The sequence below is a fragment of the Lepisosteus oculatus genome, chromosome 4, assembly GCF_040954835.1.
Source record: "Lepisosteus oculatus isolate fLepOcu1 chromosome 4, fLepOcu1.hap2, whole genome shotgun sequence".
NCBI lineage: Eukaryota > Metazoa > Chordata > Actinopteri > Semionotiformes > Lepisosteidae > Lepisosteus > Lepisosteus oculatus.
This window is the reverse complement of record NC_090699.1, coordinates 54,628,662-54,648,444: the sequence shown is the minus strand read 5'-3', so window position 1 is coordinate 54,648,444 and position 19,783 is coordinate 54,628,662. Positions and strand designations below refer to the sequence as shown.

The 19,783-nt window shown below is 38.5% G+C and overlaps 1 protein-coding gene across 3 annotated transcripts in view; it reads right to left on the bottom strand.

Moving 5' to 3' along the window:
• Positions 1 to 19,783, bottom strand: part of LOC102698477 (semaphorin-3F) — a 106,454-nt gene that overhangs the window by 19,294 nt on the left and 67,377 nt on the right. For 2 of the 3 annotated variants that reach the window (XM_015347368.2, XM_006630710.3), the window contains exons 5-10: positions 17,881 to 18,000; positions 15,417 to 15,503; positions 10,851 to 10,944; positions 8,623 to 8,742; positions 7,135 to 7,274; positions 4,879 to 4,993 (exon numbers count right to left, since the gene is read on the bottom strand). In XM_015347368.2, coding sequence (XP_015202854.1) covers positions 4,879 to 4,993; positions 7,135 to 7,274; positions 8,623 to 8,742; positions 10,851 to 10,944; positions 15,417 to 15,503; positions 17,881 to 18,000 — 676 coding nt within the window. The remainder of the gene's footprint in view (positions 1 to 4,878; positions 4,994 to 7,134; positions 7,275 to 8,622; positions 8,743 to 10,850; positions 10,945 to 15,416; positions 15,504 to 17,880; positions 18,001 to 19,783) is intronic. The other variant, XM_015347369.2, reaches the window with a different exon arrangement.

Sequence of the window (19,783 nt, the reverse complement as noted above, 5' to 3'; positions counted from 1 at the left end):
AATCCAAATCAGGAGAAGCACAATGTCCATGTTTTTGGTTCTTTACAAAACCTCAGTCATCAGCCTTCACAAATACCCATAATAATAAAATCAAAATACTGAAATGCACAGAGAGAGACAGTGGAGGAACGCCGTTAAAGATGATAAAATTGAATCCGTCATGGCTAGCTTGATCTGTCAGATGAGATCAGATCTTACATTTGAAATAATTATTACTGCATCACTGCTATAAAAACAAACAAAAACGAAAACATCTGCAATGGTGATATGGAAAAAAAATTACAACATTAGACAAACCTCCAAATCTAACTCCAGCATGATAGAATTCTATAAAAATATCTTTGTATCTTAAGGAATAAGATTAAAACGCAGCTTATACATGCAAGTTAATAAGTCCAAAATGATCTAAGCCCAAAATTGCTTTCCCTCCTGCTTTTGTAAGCAATAAAAACTAACTATACACATTTTTTGTTTCCTTAAAAAGTAAGAATTTATTTCTTCTGGAATGCTGCCCATTCTCAATCGCGGCCTCTCCCCAGCAAATTCTGAATCAAGCTGATACTTTTTAGCCGTCTCGCGCTGCCTGTTCGGGCACATTCGGCAGCTCTGCCTGAATCAACTAAGCTCTAATAGTGGCGTCCTGCAGACAGGCTTATTCTCTTTTCCCTCTGGGGTCCTTTCTGACACCATGCTATTACCACTTGCCTGGATTAACTCCTGCCTGGCTACCCTCGTCTCGAAGGTCGTGAAGTTTATGCAAAATGCATGTGCAAATTGACAAATTCCTGTGGGAAAGCACAGTAGCACTTTAACTTCCAACTTTACGTTACAAAAGACAGCAGTGTTGGCTTTTTTAGGACATAGGCTAAACATAAGTGAAAATGTTGAGTTAAGGAGAAAACAACACATTTTTCACACAATGTTTATTTCCGCTGCTTTCCAGTCATATAAAACAAGTCCTTTAAATTTCAGCTCAATCAATTCTTCTGAAGTTTAAACTAAATTGGTAAAAAAATATACAATCCTTCAACGATTTAAAAAGTTAGCCCCAATATTAGTATTAGTGGGCCAGAGTAGTTCTTAATATTTGTATATATTTCAAAAGCGTAATACAGTGTATGCAACTGTATACCAAACACGCAATGCTTCACCATGTACACACTCTAGGTTCTTGCCTACAACCCTCGTCCTATTTGGAGTCTCAGCCAACAAAATAACTTTTTTACTAAAAGTTAGTATTGGCAACCAGTGGTGGGTTAGTGTAGTGGGTAATTCTTTAGACTCTTGACTGACAAGTTGTGGGTTCAAGTCCCCATTGCAGACACTGCTGCCGTACCTTGAAAGAGGTACTTTAGCCTTGCAGCTCCAGACCACCCAGCTGTGGATTTGGGGACCAGCATTGTTGGGGGCCATGCCCTGTTCTGGACTGGATGTCATATCCAGGGGTGAGTCATGTTCTCTCTACTCTGCTTAACACTACAGAAACCAGCATGAGCTCTAGCCTAATGAGTCACTGTGACTCTGTGATAGACTTCACCTCTTTTACAGTGTGTAATTAATTTTCCTTTCTTCATGTCAAAGAACACTTACATGGAGAATCTTTATATTCTTGCAAGTCCTGTTGCTCTTCTGTGGGTCAGATAATGAACAACTCAAAATGTGTAGCTTTATAGAAAATTACAGGATAGACTGTATGTGACATATGTTCTTTGCCAAAATGGAAGATGACCGTACAATAGTGAGACCCGTATAAGACAATCAATGAGGCATGTTTGAGAAAATCTGAAATTTAAAAAAACAGCCTTTTCTACCTCCTTCTACAAATGTTACTGTGAAGTTGCTTTGACTGGCAGCACAGGACTATCACGCTAACCATGGTGCTCTGCTGGGACTTCTGATATGTTGCTTTGAAATGGTGGGCTGCATCTGTTCATTAACAGCTTTCTAGGGATCACACTAAACTGCAGAGTTACAATTTATTCAATCATGATTCAATGAATCAGTGCATTTTCAAATCAGTACCTGTGCCAGGTTTAAACCACCCATCAGAGGTAGTCCCTATAGCTGACCTTTGTAAATGAAGACTAAATTAAAATCAAAATAGGCACATTTATTACAGTGTGCTGTAATCACCTGCTCAGATTCTGGAATTAAAAGTTTTCACAGATCATTCCAATTTAGTTGGCCCACACACTTTTGCTATATTGTGTTACGCAAGCTTACAAACACCAAGCAGATAGAACAAAGCTTGGTGTTTGTGGCACAGCAAACACAGTGCACATTTGGGGCTTTAATAAGAAACCTAATTCATTATGGTTCATCAGACTCAAACACACTAATGGGATTTAAAGTATCATGCTGTGAATAGGCCAAAGAGTGAATAAACAAAAGACTTGTGAGCCTCACCTAAGAATGCTTAAACAGCACTTAAATTATTTCAGTACAATAATTTGCAACATTCCATGTGGTTTTACATATGCCCTTTTGTGCTAAGCACATTCCAAAATACCAGCATCTACCACTAAAACTTTATAAAATGTTCTAAACCAACATGACATGACAAATATGTCTTTTGGCACCTACGTCTGAGTTTTACATTTAGTAAAGTGAAATTACAACTACATCATCATACAATATTAAGGGAGTATGAACTCAATTTCAAATGAATAGGAGGAAGGCAGAATTCCTACACAAGTACAAAAAAACACTTTGCGAATTACAATCACTATGTCCCAACACCAGCTGCCACGTTATTGTCACATTTTGGAAACCACTTCATTTGTTTACAAAATATGAATCTGAAAGTTGCGTACAGCAGCCAAAAACTGATATACTGGCATAAGACTTACTTAGCCATGTAGCTAAAGTGTTTGTTAATTATATTAGGATAGAAATTCATCATAACTTAATAAAAGTAAACTGAAGGTGTAAACAAGCACTTTTGAAACAGTGTCCGGAATGGATGTGCCCATAGGTCTATACTTTCAAATCTAACATGATATTTTTCTGGAGCATGACTAGCCATATATTAAACTCTGAGAGTCAGTTAAGCTCTTCCTGAACCACATTCTGCAAGTTCTAATTTAAAGCAGGAATGGAAATAAGATAGCAAAGCACTACCCTAGAGATGCAAATGAATCAGAAATTCCTCTTTAGGAACAGAGCACATTCTACGTAAGGCCTGGCAGTAACAGCTAGACATATAACTTTCAGTCTTTTAAGTGTTTCCAATCACCCTGCTCTCCTACAAAAAAGGGGAGCTATATGTTTCAAGCTGCTTGAGACAACATCTCTAAAATATGTGTATGTGATTCTCATTACTATCTGCTTGTCAGTAGATGCTCAAAGGTCTAGGGTGACATTTGGAAATGAAGTGCATTATTTGGCATTACCCTTGGGGGAGACGTTCAGAATGGTAAACGCCATTCTCGCCATCAGAAGGTAAGTATGGTGAAGCTCTAAAAAGGGGGCACTACATTTGTTACAGTTATGTGGAGGGTGAAGTTGGGGGCAAAATAGAGGACAACCTGAAAACAAGTGCCGTTCGGCAGTCAGTACCCCCCACTTATCCCTCAGCTGATCACCACTTGGCAGCAGGCCCAGATAAACGAACAAGTTTCAGACCAGCTGGTGGAATTTCAGCCTTTTGGATCCATTCATTCAAATTCTCCTCTGGGGATGGAAGAGCGAGGGAGCGAGAAAATACCAGGAGAAGGGAGTGGGGAGGGCTGTGAAAGGCACGATCACAAACATTTTGTGCAGTTGGATTGATTTGGCCTCTGCGTGATCCATGTGTCCAATAACAAAACAAAACGTGATCTGGTAGATGCGTCAGTTCTTTGTAACGTGATACAAAAAAGAAAAAAAACCTCACTCTATTTCCCTGGAAAACCTTATTTCCTGTTTCTCCTTCAGTACTACAATTTTAACCTTCAAATGCCCATTCAAAAGACAATCCAATGCATAACAGATCTGGGGTTACAGTGCTGTACTAAAGGAAAACTTTACCAAGTACTAAAGGAAGTAGGAAGTACTACAATACTAAAGGAAAACTTTAGTTCCTGTTGGTCATTGTTGACTTTATGTTCAAACATTGGTCATGCCCTGTTCAATCTCAGTGAAAGCTATCTTGCAGAATCAAAATATAGGTGTGGGGATTTTCTTTTTATAAGAACACAAGCACGTGAGAAAGGTTACACATGAGAGCAGGCCCATCTAGCCTTTTTGTAGTTAGTAGCTGAAATAAATTTGGGTATTGGCTTCAACAACATGGCTGACATATCAACAAACGTTCATGTAAAGAAGCAGTCATTATAAATGAGCTTCCAATCAGAAAAAGGAGGCTGCAGAACATAGCCATAGCAATTCATACAGAAAGAAATCAAGAAAATGATATTGAATGATAAAAAGTGGATACTTCTTTTCAAGCACAATGTACCACAACACTGGCTCTAGTGAGGCCTTTCACACTGTTTCTGCTTGTTGTTATTCAGACAGATTAGAGTGACTAAGCCAAAGACAGTAAAAGAGGACTGAGCTGGATGCTGGAAACAAATTGTTAGCAGCACTCCTGTTTTTCCAGTACTAGACACATGAAGCACATGATCTGTGTGCCAGTTTGGGAGCAGTGCTGTTTGGGTAACATCCAAAGTCTTTAAAAATGTGCTCAAAAGTTATCAAAACAATGATACATATTTCATTTTGCTATATTGGATTTTATTTTTAAAAAATGCCTTAGGCCTTAGCTGTAATTTCTGAAACAGAGATGTTTAGATCACACTACATAGACTGTTTTAAAATAATTACTGAAAATATACTCTGTTAAAAGGAAAAGGGGAAGTTGGGTAGTTGACTGTTGAGGAAGAGAGGTCTACTCACGAAGCTCATCAAAGTGCGTTTCAATCCCATCTGCCCCTGGAACAGAACAGATGAGTCTGGCCTTGAGGAAGGTGCTCCACTTGTTCACCAGACAGCAGTGCCCACCATCGTCATTCTGAGAGACAGAAACCATGTGGTCACATTACACCTTATAATCACACAGTAGCCACTAAACTCATACGTGACCAGATATACAGACGCATGCATTCAGTAACTAATACAAAGACATACAAGTGGAAATGAGGATACTTCAATGTCATTTAAACTGGACATGTCTCCTTTCAAGTAGTCATTACAAGTTTTAAATGCACTGTACATCAAAAGCCTCTTTCTTTTTAGACCAAGTTAGTATTTCAGGCTACTGTAAAATGTCAATTTCTGTAAGTTGTGATTAAGTCATAGTTATTTCCTCAATTTAACCAATCTTCTTTGCACCTCTGTTGTAGTTGGACTGATTATAGTCATTCAATGTGTTTGAAAGATTTATCACGTTGTAAGAAATGCATAGTTAAATGCAAAAATATAAAGGAACACTAGAGCATCTTTAAAACAGATTAACATGGTGGCTTGCAGTTTCCAAGCCCACATTATAAGGACATTTCACTGCTACAATGCATTTTCTAATTCCAAGACAGAACCAGATGAGGCTTTTCCCCATCTGCTGTGGACACAAGCCAAATTCCTGCAGAATATGGATGAGTAAAGTCACTAAATATGATTTATCACTTCAGTCCTTTCACATTTCAGCCAATAACATACTTGCCCTCTGAAACTTACTTAGCCTTGATAAGGAAGGCGTCAGAAAACACTATCTGAAGTATAAGTTTAATGGAAAGAACTAGTGAATTGAACAGCAATATAAACCAAGACCTCTGCACTCAAACCACTGAAGCAATATCCCCCAAGAACAGTCCAAAAGAAAACAGGGAAAATTAAACGTTTATACCGAAGGTCCCGAACAGCCCTACTTTTATAAACAACCAGTGAGAAACTGCAGAGGTTGGAGCACGAGTGATGCAAGCACAGCCAGATAAACAGCACTCTGTGTAAACTAACACCATCAAGCTGCGCAAGAACCTCTCATTGCAGGTTTATAGGAAGGGACGACATTGTGGTTTGTTTGTTTTTTCTTCATTCCTCTTTTTATAGAGGGGAGCCGGAAATGTTTGCATCAAGAGATTGTTGTGAAACGTTTGATTCATTGACAGGTCAAAGGGAGATGGTTTTGGATAGCAGCCATGTTTAGAAAGAATCTTTTCACTTTCAGTACTCCTTAAGATCAGGACTCGTTGTATGCAGGAAGATTGCTGCACTGTCAGTGAGGAAGGGTGGTCCAGCTGCCCCTTTCTCCATTGAGGAAAAGGATTGTTTACTGACATGCTAAACATCTCTGGACCCCCATATGCGTAGGTTACAAAAGTTAGTTTCCATGATTGGGACCAACTTGGTGAAACTGCACACAGGATTTCCTTACTTTCATAACTGGTCACCAGTGATTCAAAGTCAGTGTCTTGTCTTATGATACAGAAAACTCTCTTTGCACATTATTGGTTCTGCTGACTAGTTTGCCTGATAATATAGTTTTTCTTGAGATTTAAAAAGTCTAATAAAACACCATTTTAGGAGTTAGGACTGTTAAGACTATTTAAAGAAGCAGTTTACAGCAATTACAGCAAAACTGGTATCTGTTTCTTCAGGAATTTTGATTTACTGTTTAGAAATAAATACTTCAGCAACTTTGTGTTAATATACTATAGCAGTAATGGACATTAAAAAAATGTTGGATATACTGTATATATACAGCAGGAAATAATTTCTAGAAATAATGTGCAGCAGATCAGGAAATTGAAAAGAACATACACTGTATGTACTATACTGTATGTATTATAGCAAAATAAAATGCTAAACTCATTATTCAAGTTAATTCCTGTTTAAAATAACATGGAACATTAAGAAAAAGAAAAAAAACAATAAATAAAACACTTTTACCATTTGTAAATTTTCCCTGAGGGTTTTGTGCATATTTAACATGTTCTAATGTTATGGTACAAGGCATGATCAAATTACCTCATTTTACGCACAAAAGCAAGGCAACCTGAAATTATTTTCTTGTGTTCAATTAAGGAACATTTTTTAAGTCAAAATTAGAACTGCCTCAGGCAGCTTCTACATTTGCAAGATTTGTTGTTTCAGGCTGTTTTTCAGTTTTCGCTACATTCAGTTGTAGGAGAATTAAGACACCCGACTTCAACATACCAGACAAATTCTACCAATGCGTGACTGGGCCACAGGACTCTGACCCATCTCCGAAGACTTCTCCCGGAAGAAAAAGTAGAGTTTATCGTCATTTTTCTCAGCGCTGTCAGGGATGAGGCGAGCATGAACAAATGCAGGGTCTGAGGAAGACACAAAAGAGGCAGGTGTCAGGGGGCATGCAGGTGATAAGAAAGAACGAAGCAGTCTTAAGTGTTACAGAAGCTGAATGATTTCTTTGGGAGAAAAAGCCTCTTATTTAAAATGTTGGAAACTACCTCAGGGAAGATTAATACTGAAGATCTTCTGAAGAACAAAAAGAAAAGCAATTTTGTTAAACCTAACAGTCAAAGGACTTTAACTTTGTGATGGGAAACAGTGGTTCCCAAAGGTCTCCTGGTATCCTCTACATACATGAGATTAATTAAAACAATAATCTGACTAAACAAATTAGTCAAATTATAATTTCTGCAGGACATAAGCAGCTGTTGATTTCCAGACAGCTGCAAATTCCACCCTTTCCTGTCATTAATCTAAACATTGTGTGTTTTAATTTTTATTATTTACATTTAGTTTAACCTGCTGTACCTTAATTATTTCACGTAATTGTGTAGAAAAATAGTGCAGTCTGTTATGCAAAATGTCTCTCATGAAAACTCAATATATATACAGTACAGCAGGTGATAACAGGTGACACAGTGGTCTAGAATGTGCCTACATAGTCACACCCAATTTGGTTCTTTATATGCAATATTAAAGGAAAACGAGCTGTTGTAGAGCTAAACAATGAAGGCAAAGGTTTTCCCCAGATGAGACGCACAGGCCAAAATCATTTTGAAGGACTTTTGGAATGGAACTGGATTGTAAGCCTTTGCTGATTAATGCTCTAGTATCTGGCTTCACACCCATGAGTTGAGAGCTGAAGGACTGATCAGGGCTCCCACAGATGAGGTGACAATTTAATATGACCAACCACCTGTCTGCAGGATGAATAAATTATACTTAATTAGATAAGAGGATTATTGAGAAGGGCAGGAGGAATTGGCTGCTTGGCAAGAAAACACTATCTTGTCATCTGTCCATCAACAATTTATGTGATTTTCAATTGCCACTGCATATCGAACAAATTTAAACAGTATACAAAAAGCTAAATATATAGATATCCCACTTTTCTGAATTATTAGCAACAGGTGTTAATGTACACTTTGTAGACAGTTACAGACCCAATAAAATAGGAATTGTTTCTACTGAGAAAGCCGCATCTATACTCAAGCTACATGGAAACCCGAGTGTCCACATTTTGTATTGAAGTTAACAAACCTATAGTCAATAAATGAAAAGTGGCAATCCCAAATATATTGAAAGGCTTGTAGTATATGAGTCAAGCTGCTAAATTTAGACAGTTACTGAAAACACAGTTACAAGTTACAAAATGCAAGGAAAACTGGAGCCATTCTTCTTAAACCTCACAACGTTAATGGGCACTTGTACCATTTAACCATCTGGAGTTGTACTGGTCTGTGCGCATGGCTGTCTGTTTCCCCAGAGTGCGGAAAATGGCAGAATCCGTCCCCATGAAGTCGATGTAAACTCCTGCGTAGAGCTCACCATCTATACAAGGAGACAGAGAAGGACATAGATCAGAGTTCAGAACACACTTCAGCTATGGAATCCAAGGAGAGGAGCCAACTTCTTCGGCTCTTTGATATTCAAGCGCGAGCACCCTGGGCACAAAGCAAGAAAGATCCTCTTACATTGAAGGCCATCGCCAAACACAGGTGCCCTGTCCATCGCTGTGTCACACTCCCCGGACTCAACTGAATAGTTTCAGTGTGTCATCACTGGGATTTCTGTGTCAGTTACTTCTTTAGCACTTGGGCCCACATGGGAAGGATTGAATTAAATGGCTGCGTTTCAGATGCTAGTAAACCCCTGTGGTGCATCATTCATGCAGAGAATCTCCATTTAGGAGAAATGTTAGCAGTTAGGAGAACCTAAATGGGCTCTGTCTGGATACATGTGGTCTTGCATTTGTCTCCTTCACATTACTGCAGTTGTTGTTTTTTTTCCAATTATGCTATATCCTGACTTATTTAATTTAATTCTTTAATGAAGAATGTTTTTTTTATTAAATCTAAGCATTTTAAGTAAACATGTATTCATGACACAGATTTACACAGAAGTAAATAAATGCAATTTCAAAGGATGGTACTGATCAGGGAATAGGACTGACGTAACTGCTACACCAGCATTCAGTGATCTAATATAGTAAGGTATCCATGCCATGTCAGAGCCCTTTAGGGGTCTGAGATCATTAAACTGCAGAAGCAGGCATGTGTGTTGGTTATGTCTATACTGAGCTGTGTAGCTCCATGTCTCTAAGAAATAACCTACAGTTGTAAACTGTCAGAGGTTCAGCCAAGCAGATCCAGAGAATGTATAGAACAGTTGGCTTGGTCAGATGGAACAGCACACTGTAATGTGCAGGGCAAGGTGGCTTAAGTGGTCAAGGGGAGGCCAAGATTCAGCCTTGTTAAGCAGCAGGAGCTGCCTGGAGGAGGTTAACTAGCAGCTGCCTCAGCTCAGCATCTATGAGCAGGTGTCTCAGCATGGCAGTGAATGGAGTGGTGCCATTTGTGGTGAGGAAACAGTAAGGAATAAGAACTGCAGTCTTTAAAGATGAAACCAAATTCTTTGCATACTCCTGCCATTCTGAAACACTTGACCATCCTTGTCCTCTTGCCAGACAGCTAGCCATGAAAATGGCGATTTGAGGTGCAAAGATGAAAAGGGGAGGAGGCAGCAAGCTGGGGAGCAACATGTGTAATCATTCACAGAACTTTGTTTCCAATGCGTGCCCATGTTGTGCCCCTCAAGAACTCTGTACCTAATCCCAGCGTTGAATCCGATTAAAACAGACGGAGAGCAAATTTGTTTAAATCACGGTCATTTGTTCCAGTCTGTTCAGTTGGGACTGCATTCATGTGGAAAGGGAGAAGGGTACAAATCTGACAATCTAGCCTTTTCATATTCAACAAGTAAGATGGACTGATAAATGCAACAGCTACAGTTAGCCTTCCCAGTTGTTGAAAACTGAATATTATTATTAAAAAACTTTACCTTCTTATGTGTTAAAGTACTGTGGAGATAAACAAGGAAGACCAGAAAGCAGTAATAAAGAATATTGATCATGTAGGCCATTTTGCAGAGAACAGGGCAGAGTTAAAAAAATGTTTTTGAAATGCCTGTGTTATGCTGTAAGACCATGCTTTTGTGCAAATTCCTTCATCGCATCTATTTTAAATAGCAGGATCTGAAGTGGTTACATTTGAACTGTATTTTTCTCAAAGGACACATTCTAAAGGCCATTTCTATCCCTTTTCATTTCTTTCTAGACCAATATAGATAAATTAAGACATAACGTCATGAGAAAAGTATGATAAAAATTCTGTATTAATATATCCCGTGGGAAAAAATGTAAAATCAATTTTCCAAGTTGTCTGTTTTGCCCGAAACACCACAATGTTTTAGCAGTGCTCCATTTAGGAGTCTACAGTAAGAACTGAGAGTACACAACTGGCATGATGGAGACTGGGAAAGAAGCTATTACAGCACTCCTTAGGGACCTAAAATTAATGTCTGAAATAGAATTCTCTTTTCATAAAATGTGATTTCTTTATAATTGTTTGAAAGAACCATCCCAGACAGGGAATACTCACTGATCAAAGCAGACACACTGTTGAGTTTAGGGTCATATGAACATTTCCCTTTCCCTGAATCCACTTTGCCTGGCTCCAGGCGGAAGATGTATTCCTGGAAAGAAGAACACAGACTACAATCTATAAATACTTAAACAGTATACATTAGGCAAACATTATTGATTTGGTTTTATGGCAATATTAGGAACTCCTTAAGCTTTTAAAGAGACTGTTTATGGAGAGCTGCTTGTTGGGAGATTTTGTAAGAACCCCAGTTTCTGTGTATTAAATGCACAGGACTTCTGGACTTAGCTGGACGCAGCAGAGCTTATCAAGTCTGAAGTGGCCAGTTCGTCATGTTCTTTGCCTTTGTCTGATAGTTTTTAGATGTTGCATCACTAACACACAGATTAGGACTAGCAGCAGAAACAGTCATCCAAAGTGACAAGTTTTGTGAGTTCATTGCTGATTTGCTGATCCACAACAAGTCAAGCAAAGACACAATAATAAACAGTCTTGCTGAAGCTTCATGTATTCTGTAAAACTGCTTACTTGGGGAAAGCAATACGTTTCACTCAAGCAAATAGGGGAAATACCTAAAGCTTTGACTTGGTCCTATAGTTTTAATTTAAATGCCTATTCTGGGCCTATTGACATTTGAAACCTCCGTCCTTGCTTACAACAAACTGAATGAACTTTCTGTGCTGTTTAGAAACGTTTCTTTTGCACATAACTAAACAAACTCTATCTTGTAATCATTTTGCTGTGACATTTTCTACTTGTGTTTCATATAAAACCTTGTTTATATAGAAGGTTATATATACAAAGAATTCTATTACTCATTGTGACCAAAAAGATCAACTTTTAACTTGTCCAGAGAACATTCTTCCAGTAGTCTTGTGGATTGTCCAGGTGCTCTTTAGTGACTGTGTGATGGGAGACAACCTTTTTAGAGAGCAGTGGTTTCTTCCTTGCTATCCTCCCATGAAAACCATTCCTATTCAGTCTTTTCCTGATGAATGAGGCGTGAACACTGACATTAGCTGAAGCGAGAGAGGCATGTGAATCCTTCGATTTCACTCTGGGGTTCTAAGAGACGTCCTGGATGATTTTCCAGGTGGCACTTGAGGAATTCTTTGCAGGATGACAGGCAATGTGCAGAGTCATTATGATCTTGAATATTTTCCATTTGTCATCTGTTTGGCAGCGGATGGTCCCCAAAATTTAACAAGTTACAAGTAACAAATGTTTTTTTTTAGCCCTCTCCATAGTGATAAGCATTAACTAATCTTTTTCTGAGGTCATTCAAATTTGAATTCAAAGGTATTGACCATTTTATAGGACAGATCTGGCCAAAGTCAGTCCTTGGTTTCTTGGTTACCCAATTTTATAACTTACTGTAAATATCTTCTTAACTATGCTAAGTAAAGAAGGATTCACTTTTAAATATACTGATTCTTAATAGTTTTTTTTGTATTTTACCATTGTATTCCAATAAACACTGAGTTGGCAAATATAAAACCTTTTCAGTTGTTAAAGAAAAGACTGAATACAATTTAACAAGGGTTTCATGGCAAGAAATTGTAAATCCCATAATTATGGGGGCACTCTACCCTGTACTCAAACTTCACATGGTGGTCATCACTAATGCTCTTTTCCCATCACATCAACTCTTGATAAAAATATAATCTTTTTTTCATATTTACATTAAAAATAAAAGATTATTCAGTGCTGTGAATGAAATCTGTAATTGGAACCAAGGCATTTTAAGGGGGGAACTTTAACACTATTTTTATATTTCAGGATCAGAAAGAATCGGCATTGATGAGTGCATTTCAAACCACAATGAAAGTATAATGTACACGTACTGTAACATGTAAAATCTCCCAACTTACATTACAAAATACACAAAATTTCCAGTTATACGCATTACCATACCCGTGGCAACCAAACTTCCAGTAATTTGAAGTGGCCCTATTACATTGTAAACAAGCAGGCTCGTTAATACATCTCTTTTACTCCAACAGAAATATTGCTCTTGACTTTGAGATGGTTTGCCGAAAATACAATACAACTTGCAGGTTATTTCTGCTTGCAGATAACTTTGGAACTTTTCTGCGGTTCTGTGGTGAAATGTCTGCTACAGAACCTTTACTTATTCGGTTATACATCGCATTACATTAATCATTACAGTGACTAGCGAGCAGGAAGTGCCACTTCACGTTGCAATTCGCGCAAGCGAAATAGGGACTGCATCTCCCCTTTAACACCTCAAAGGTTCCACTTGGCCCATTATCAGAAATGTCATTATATAATGGCCAGTAAAGTTGGTATCAAGAACTGGGTGCCACACAGTTTCCAGATAAATCAAAAACTCAGAAATACAATGCCTGATGTAGATCTGTAAACAGTTAAAAAGGTTTTCTTGTTTTGTATTTTAACTCAGAGGACTGTGAGGATTCTGTAGGATGATCCAGCAATAGTCCTTCATGGTAATTGAATGGAAGGTGATGCCTTGAGGGCCTAATTTCCCTGCAAACAAAAATGTGTTTTTCCAATGAAACCTACAATTGTAGTCTAGAGGTCACCAAGAAGAACAGAAAAAAACAGCTAAAATCAACTTGGGTTGTGAATGGATAAATATTGTTTAGCACCAAAGAACAGTTGTAGCCCTTAAATGCTGAAATAATGGTCATGGTCAGAGCAGCATTTCTGGTATTTCAGTCAGTTAGCTGCTGACCATAGAAGCCTACTCTTTACTTAGGGTTAACAAAAGACTGCAGAGGCAGGTTAAACAGTAACTGTGCAAACAGAAGCTCCATGCATAGCTAAGCATTAGCAAACATTATTGAGGGTGTGGACACAAATGACTGAAAGACAACAATAAGATGGAAGATTCAGACTCCAGTATTCATAAATAGTTATTGATTATCAGTAGAGACAAACAACCAGCTTAACTAAAGCAGAGGAATAGGCTTTTCCATCATGCTTAGGATGTTAGTGATGACAGTAACATGAAACCATAGAACATGTTTCTTTAACCTCAACATTTGTTATGGAGATATGTTTGGCGTTCTGAAGATAAATTCTTCGAAACACAAGTCAAGAAAGGTCCACAAAGTAGAGTGTAAAAGGTACATTGTTTATCAAGCTACTGCACCATTGCACAGATGTGGAGACACAAAAAAGAGCATGTGGTATAAGGATATGTGGCTAAAAGTGAAGAATTCAAATCTAAGGTTGTAGTGTCAAAATTGTGCAATACACTAGTAAGAAATAATTTGCAATATTATACGCCGATTCAGATGCCATATAAAATACTGTTGCTCTGCAATCAGTCCAGAGAAGAACAACCAGATACACTCAAGGCCTCAGATGATTAACCTACTGTACAGTACATTGACAGACTGTGTCAATGCCTATCCGTAACATACTGTAGAAGCCTATAAGGAAACCTAAATGAAATATTCAACATTCTTAACGAAGTGTGCAAAGGTACCTATTAGTGAAGATGAAGATCTTTTTAAAACAGTCAGGACAGAATACATTTTTAAGAGTAGTGACAAAGTCAGCTGAATGGACTTTTGTGGGATCCACAGTGCAATACGAACTTGATGACACAAATGGAAACTACAGGGAAGAGCATTTAAACTGAGAGGAAAAGGCTGTGGGTGTCTGGAACAAAGCTACCCAGCCATATTGCCAAAAAACAGATGAGATCTTCGGATCAGTTAGTTACGAGTAACTGATGAGTTGTATGGGCCAAATGGCCTCCTCTGATTTGTAACTATTATATTCCTGCATCTACTTTTGAATAGATTCTGCATCTTCTGAGATTATTCAAGCCAGAACATGCATCAAAAAGGGATTTATGCAAAGCAAATTGTTTGCAGTAAAAAACTTCATTTGCTGATTTTGATACATTTGACAATGAAATACACAATTTGAACTAGAACGGTAACAGGCAGGGTAGGTAGACTGATTCATGTGAACACTTTATAAGATACAGCACCTAGCCAATGTGAACCAATGTAAAGTGGCTTTTTTCACAATTTGTGAAACTAATAAGAAAAGCCAACTGCTCTGTTCTGAATACACACAGCATTCACATTGGAGAGAATAAAGTCTTAAGGCATGCAGGGTTTCCTCCATCTGGGCAAGCAGCAGTCAATCTTCAGCTCTGAAGCCCACTTCTTGTGAAAGGTTTGAGATAAAGAGGTACTGAGGGCATATGATAGACTGAGCAAAAGAATGGCCAAAAAATTAAAGTTTGGATTTGAAAGAGAGGGAAAAAAAAAGGTGAGAGAAGAGGCATGCTTAGCTGAAGGAAAAAAAAAGTGGTGATTTCACCATAAATATCATCGAGGGCATTCATCGCCCTCAGGGAGGCCGGAAAAATAAAAATAAAAAGGTCTAAAAATAAAGTAAATGTTAAGTGGCAGAGACATGCACCCCCCCGCAGAGAGCGTGCTGGATCTGACCCAGTGTGGGATGGCACCCCGACTCCCAGCCCATGATGGGTAGGGCTCGGGGGCAGGCAGGATGCCCATGCACAGGATGGGCACGTGACCCAAGCCCATGCCCCACCTTATGTTCCATTGGCTCTGCCGTAGTGAAGTCTGCTGCTCGACTGGCCCTCCCTCCTGGCTGGGGCATCTGCAGGTTTAAGGGGGCCTAAAAACAGAAGACACGACACAGGGAGGGGTTAACCGCCAGCGGCCAATTGTCTTGGTGGCGCTTCTGGGAAAACCATCGTCCGTGGAGGCCCCCACTGCTCCGGAGAAAGACGTGAGCAACAGTTTACCACGATGTCCAAGCGACTAAGCGACTGGGAAGGAGGAGGAGTCATTTTCTGTCACAGAAAACACGAGGAAGAAATATACAGTAAAGTGTCCCATCAAGTGGAGTTCTGAAACTGTGGAAAGTGAAAGACAGAACATGGACATTTTCTGTCTATAGTGTAACTCAATGGGAAGGGAGAACAAAGAAGAACGTCGTGCCAGTAGAAATCTCAAGGCCTAAAATATCGAGAAGAAACTACTGTAAATACTTGCAATCTGTCCCGCAGTGTTTGTAGCAGAAGACATAGCAGCTGGTAAAGTTGGAATGTTGTTATTTCATTCTGTGGTTTAATGATGAAAAAAGCAGCTTGTAGGCTTTATACCTATATTTAATAAATTATATAATTATATCTATATAATAAATGATTATCAAGAGCTGCATCAGTAAAGTGAAAGGCTAATATGTATATCTGTGTTAAACGTTAAATGTACACAGTAAAAGAAAAACAATTCAAATTAGAAGATTGATTGTAATAATGAGACAATGAAACTAAATTCCTTATCTTTACTACTGGGATAGCTACTTTTAAGCTGTAAGAGTTTCTTAGCTGCATTTTGAATACAGTACAGGTTGCTTGGTAAGCAAGATCAAGAGAGAACTACATTTCACTAAACAGTCCTTAAGAAACGGTTTCCCAGTGAAATAAAATTATTGAAGTCAATGTAGACTGCACATGCTTTTTCTGCTTGGGCCACATGTTCCCCGTGTGGTTTTCATGTGAATATGTTGGAAACCTAGGAGGAGCAGTAGAAGCATAAACATAAGAATGGAGTGCAGAATGCATCTGAGTCCTTACGTCAACCTCTCAACAAGGACAAGGGGAGCAATTCTCAACAAATGACCTGTAGCTAATTATTTTTTTAAAATCCCCTTAACTATCATTAAAAATCAAGTGAGGGATTTAAAAAATTAAAAGAAGTGTGTTTGTTGGGGGGGGCTGCAAAAAAGGGAATACACCCAAAGTGGATTAGCTGGCTCGGATGTGGAAATTCAAGCCCCACAATTAAACTATGAGACTAAACAGGCCGAGGAGTAACAGGGCGCTAGGGACAGCAGCTGCCATGGCTTGGCTCACAGGCTGGGCTGGGGGGGGGCTATGTAGGGGAATAACAAGGTTGTTGATGGAAGGGAGACCAGTTTGTTAATGATGAACTTTCAGAGGCTTCACTGATGATCCTCTCACCATGTACTGCCAGGGCAAAAAAAAAAAGGGAAAAAGATTTGTTTCCTTCTCCAAATGACCCAGTTCATCTGCTTTCCTGTTGAAGGCATTTCAGTATCATCCAATTTCCACAGCGTGCACACTAACAGAAGCGATTTGTTTAGTTTCAGAGGAGAAGTTAAGGATTAATACATGCCCAATTCAGGTGTTGGTCAGTAGCTAATTTAGGACTACTTCGCTTTGCTTTTGCAAACCTCATCAGTAGGGGTCACTCTGACACTGTGAAGCTATTAGTCCTGTCTCTTGGCTTTATTAAGAATCAATGCAATATTGAATGCCACCACCGGCATATGTTTGCTTTCGAACCTACCTGCAAGGATGAGGAGTACATCTATGAAAGCATTAAGTATACTGTACACTGTTTTGGAAATCAGTAATAAAGAAATTAGAAAAATAACAAATGAATAACAAAACAGCACCATTAAAACCTTTTAGATTGATCTGTTCAGATGCTAAGCAAGGCTGGACCTGGTCCGTACTGAGATGGGAGACCTCTAAGGAAAACCAGGAGATTAAAGTGATGTCGGTAGACCAGTAGTTGGTGCTCTTCCATCTGCCCCAGAATTTCTAATCCAAGCCTGATTAAGTCCCACTTCAGTCTGCAAATTTCACATTTGATTCAAATGGTAAAAAAAATGTTTAACTTCTCCATCTGGTCTGTTGAATCACACAGAATGACTGCTGCACTTCACTGGTACATGGAGTTGATCCCTCCTCCTTATATGTGAAAGACTTTGACTTGAAAAGCATCGAGATGAGTGATGGCTGATACATGAGACAAGGAACATGAAAACAACAAAAAAGGAAGATTCTTTCTCATCTTAAAGAAGATGAAGATAAAAGAATTCTTGGGGGATGAATTCCTCTTCTTGATGAATTAGACCAATTACCTGATATCCTCACCTATGAAAACCTTGAGAAGATGCTATGAAAGAAACCTTGAGCAACAAGCCCGTCTTGGCTTCAGTCCAGACTGGAATTGGTTACCTGTGGCTTGCGTCCTCTGTTAACGTAGGTACAGACAGGATTGTAGGCTCCAGTCCCACAGACATACAAGTGGGTACGATTCCATGGTTCAAGTAGACGGATAAAGTTCCCACATTCACCCTAGAAATAGAAATGAGGATTATAGTTGTTAAAAAGAAAAAAATAAAATTGAAAAATTGAATCAATGAAGACTGGAAATATAATAAATATAACCAAACTCTAAAAATAGTTTCTCTTCAGTTATTAAATTAAACTCTTAGCTAAAAAGTGCCGTATTACCAAGTTTCTTCCAGAGCAAGGCCCACCAAACACATGAAGAGCCAGAAATACACCATCAGACTATCTCAGTAGACTTCACATTGGGTGTATGCTTTCAGTCCAAGAAGAAAATACATCTTGAAGCAGTTTAAAATTTTCTGAATTTTTATAAACATTGGTAGGGGGCCAAGCACCAAATTCAGGCTGTTGGACTTCCTAAAGTCCCCCTAAGATCCACAATTCAGATTCAAAATGCCTTTATTGCTATGCATACCACAATAATATAATTTGGCTCCCTATGGTAGCCACATACAGCTCTCTGTAGGGGAATGTGCTATCTTTCATGTGGTAATAAAAACCTGCACTCTAATTATATCAACAAGTAACCTCACAGTGACTCTTCTGTTGCTCAGCATGCATATAGTTGATTGACATTTAATTCAGAATTTGGTGTTTTTTCATACTGATGCAAGAGGTGTTTGCAGATTTTTTTGGGGCAGCTCAGAGAAATTTGTATTTAAGATGTGTGTGAATTGGTAAAAATAAGTTGTTGATGGCAGGAATATTCTGGTCCATTTCTTTGTTATTTAGTGAAAGTCCTTTACAGATTAGATTACCACAGAGGTCCTATAGCCATTCCTTGCAATACTGCCATCACCTCATTTACTAATTTATGGACCTTCTAGAAAGAAGCTGTCCTTTATGAATTGCTAATTTTTGAATCATCATAATTCCCCAAAGGGAGCCTGCTTACACATTGCCATGGTTACCACAACTCTTTTGGCTTAACCTTTGCATTGTTCCAGGCCTGAGTGATGAGCTTTCGCTGTTTACCTCAATCTCAGAATTAAAATAGATATAGTGTGCGTTCACACACTAACAATAAAAAAGCAGTTTTTTCATTTAAATCCTTGTACAATTACCTCTTAATTCTTAATTAATGGAATTATTCTTAATAGTTTCAAATAGTCTTAATTCATGGAAGGTTAAAACTGTAATACTAAAATTACAGCAGTGATAAGTGGCACAGACAGTGTTGTTTGGTGAATTCAAGGCGAAAGTCATGCTAATGATCTCAAAACAGCATGAGTAAAGGACCTGTCTTTTTACACAACAATCTGTAGGAGCACTATAATCTAAACTAAAGCAAAACTACCAGAAAGCCAAGCACATGCAAATGAACATGCCTGCCATACAAATACTGGCAAACTATCCTCATGTCAGCAGGAGACACCAGTTATTAGCGACAAATTCTCTCTCTCCCAGGGAGATGAATGAAATGTTTAGTAATTCAAATATGCTCTGGTTTCTACCCATGATTTTAATTGAATACACAAACCTTTGAGCCAGATGGAAGCTTTCAATGGTGGTATTTCTGTAAAAAGGTATTTGCTTAAAAGTTACGGCTACTTTATGAAAAACGTACAAACGATTCTGCCTCTCAATTGCTCTGCTAAATTATGGCATCACATTCCTTTTTGTCATGTCTTACCTAGAGGTAATCTGCGTAAGGATGTTTTTTTTCCTTTTTCTTCTCTTTCTGCAGGTCATAGGGGTCATGTTTTTGTTCCCTGAAGAGTGATTATTATTTTTGTGTGTGTTTAAAGGTGGTGTGGGATTGTCCGGAACAAGTCTGGCATTACAG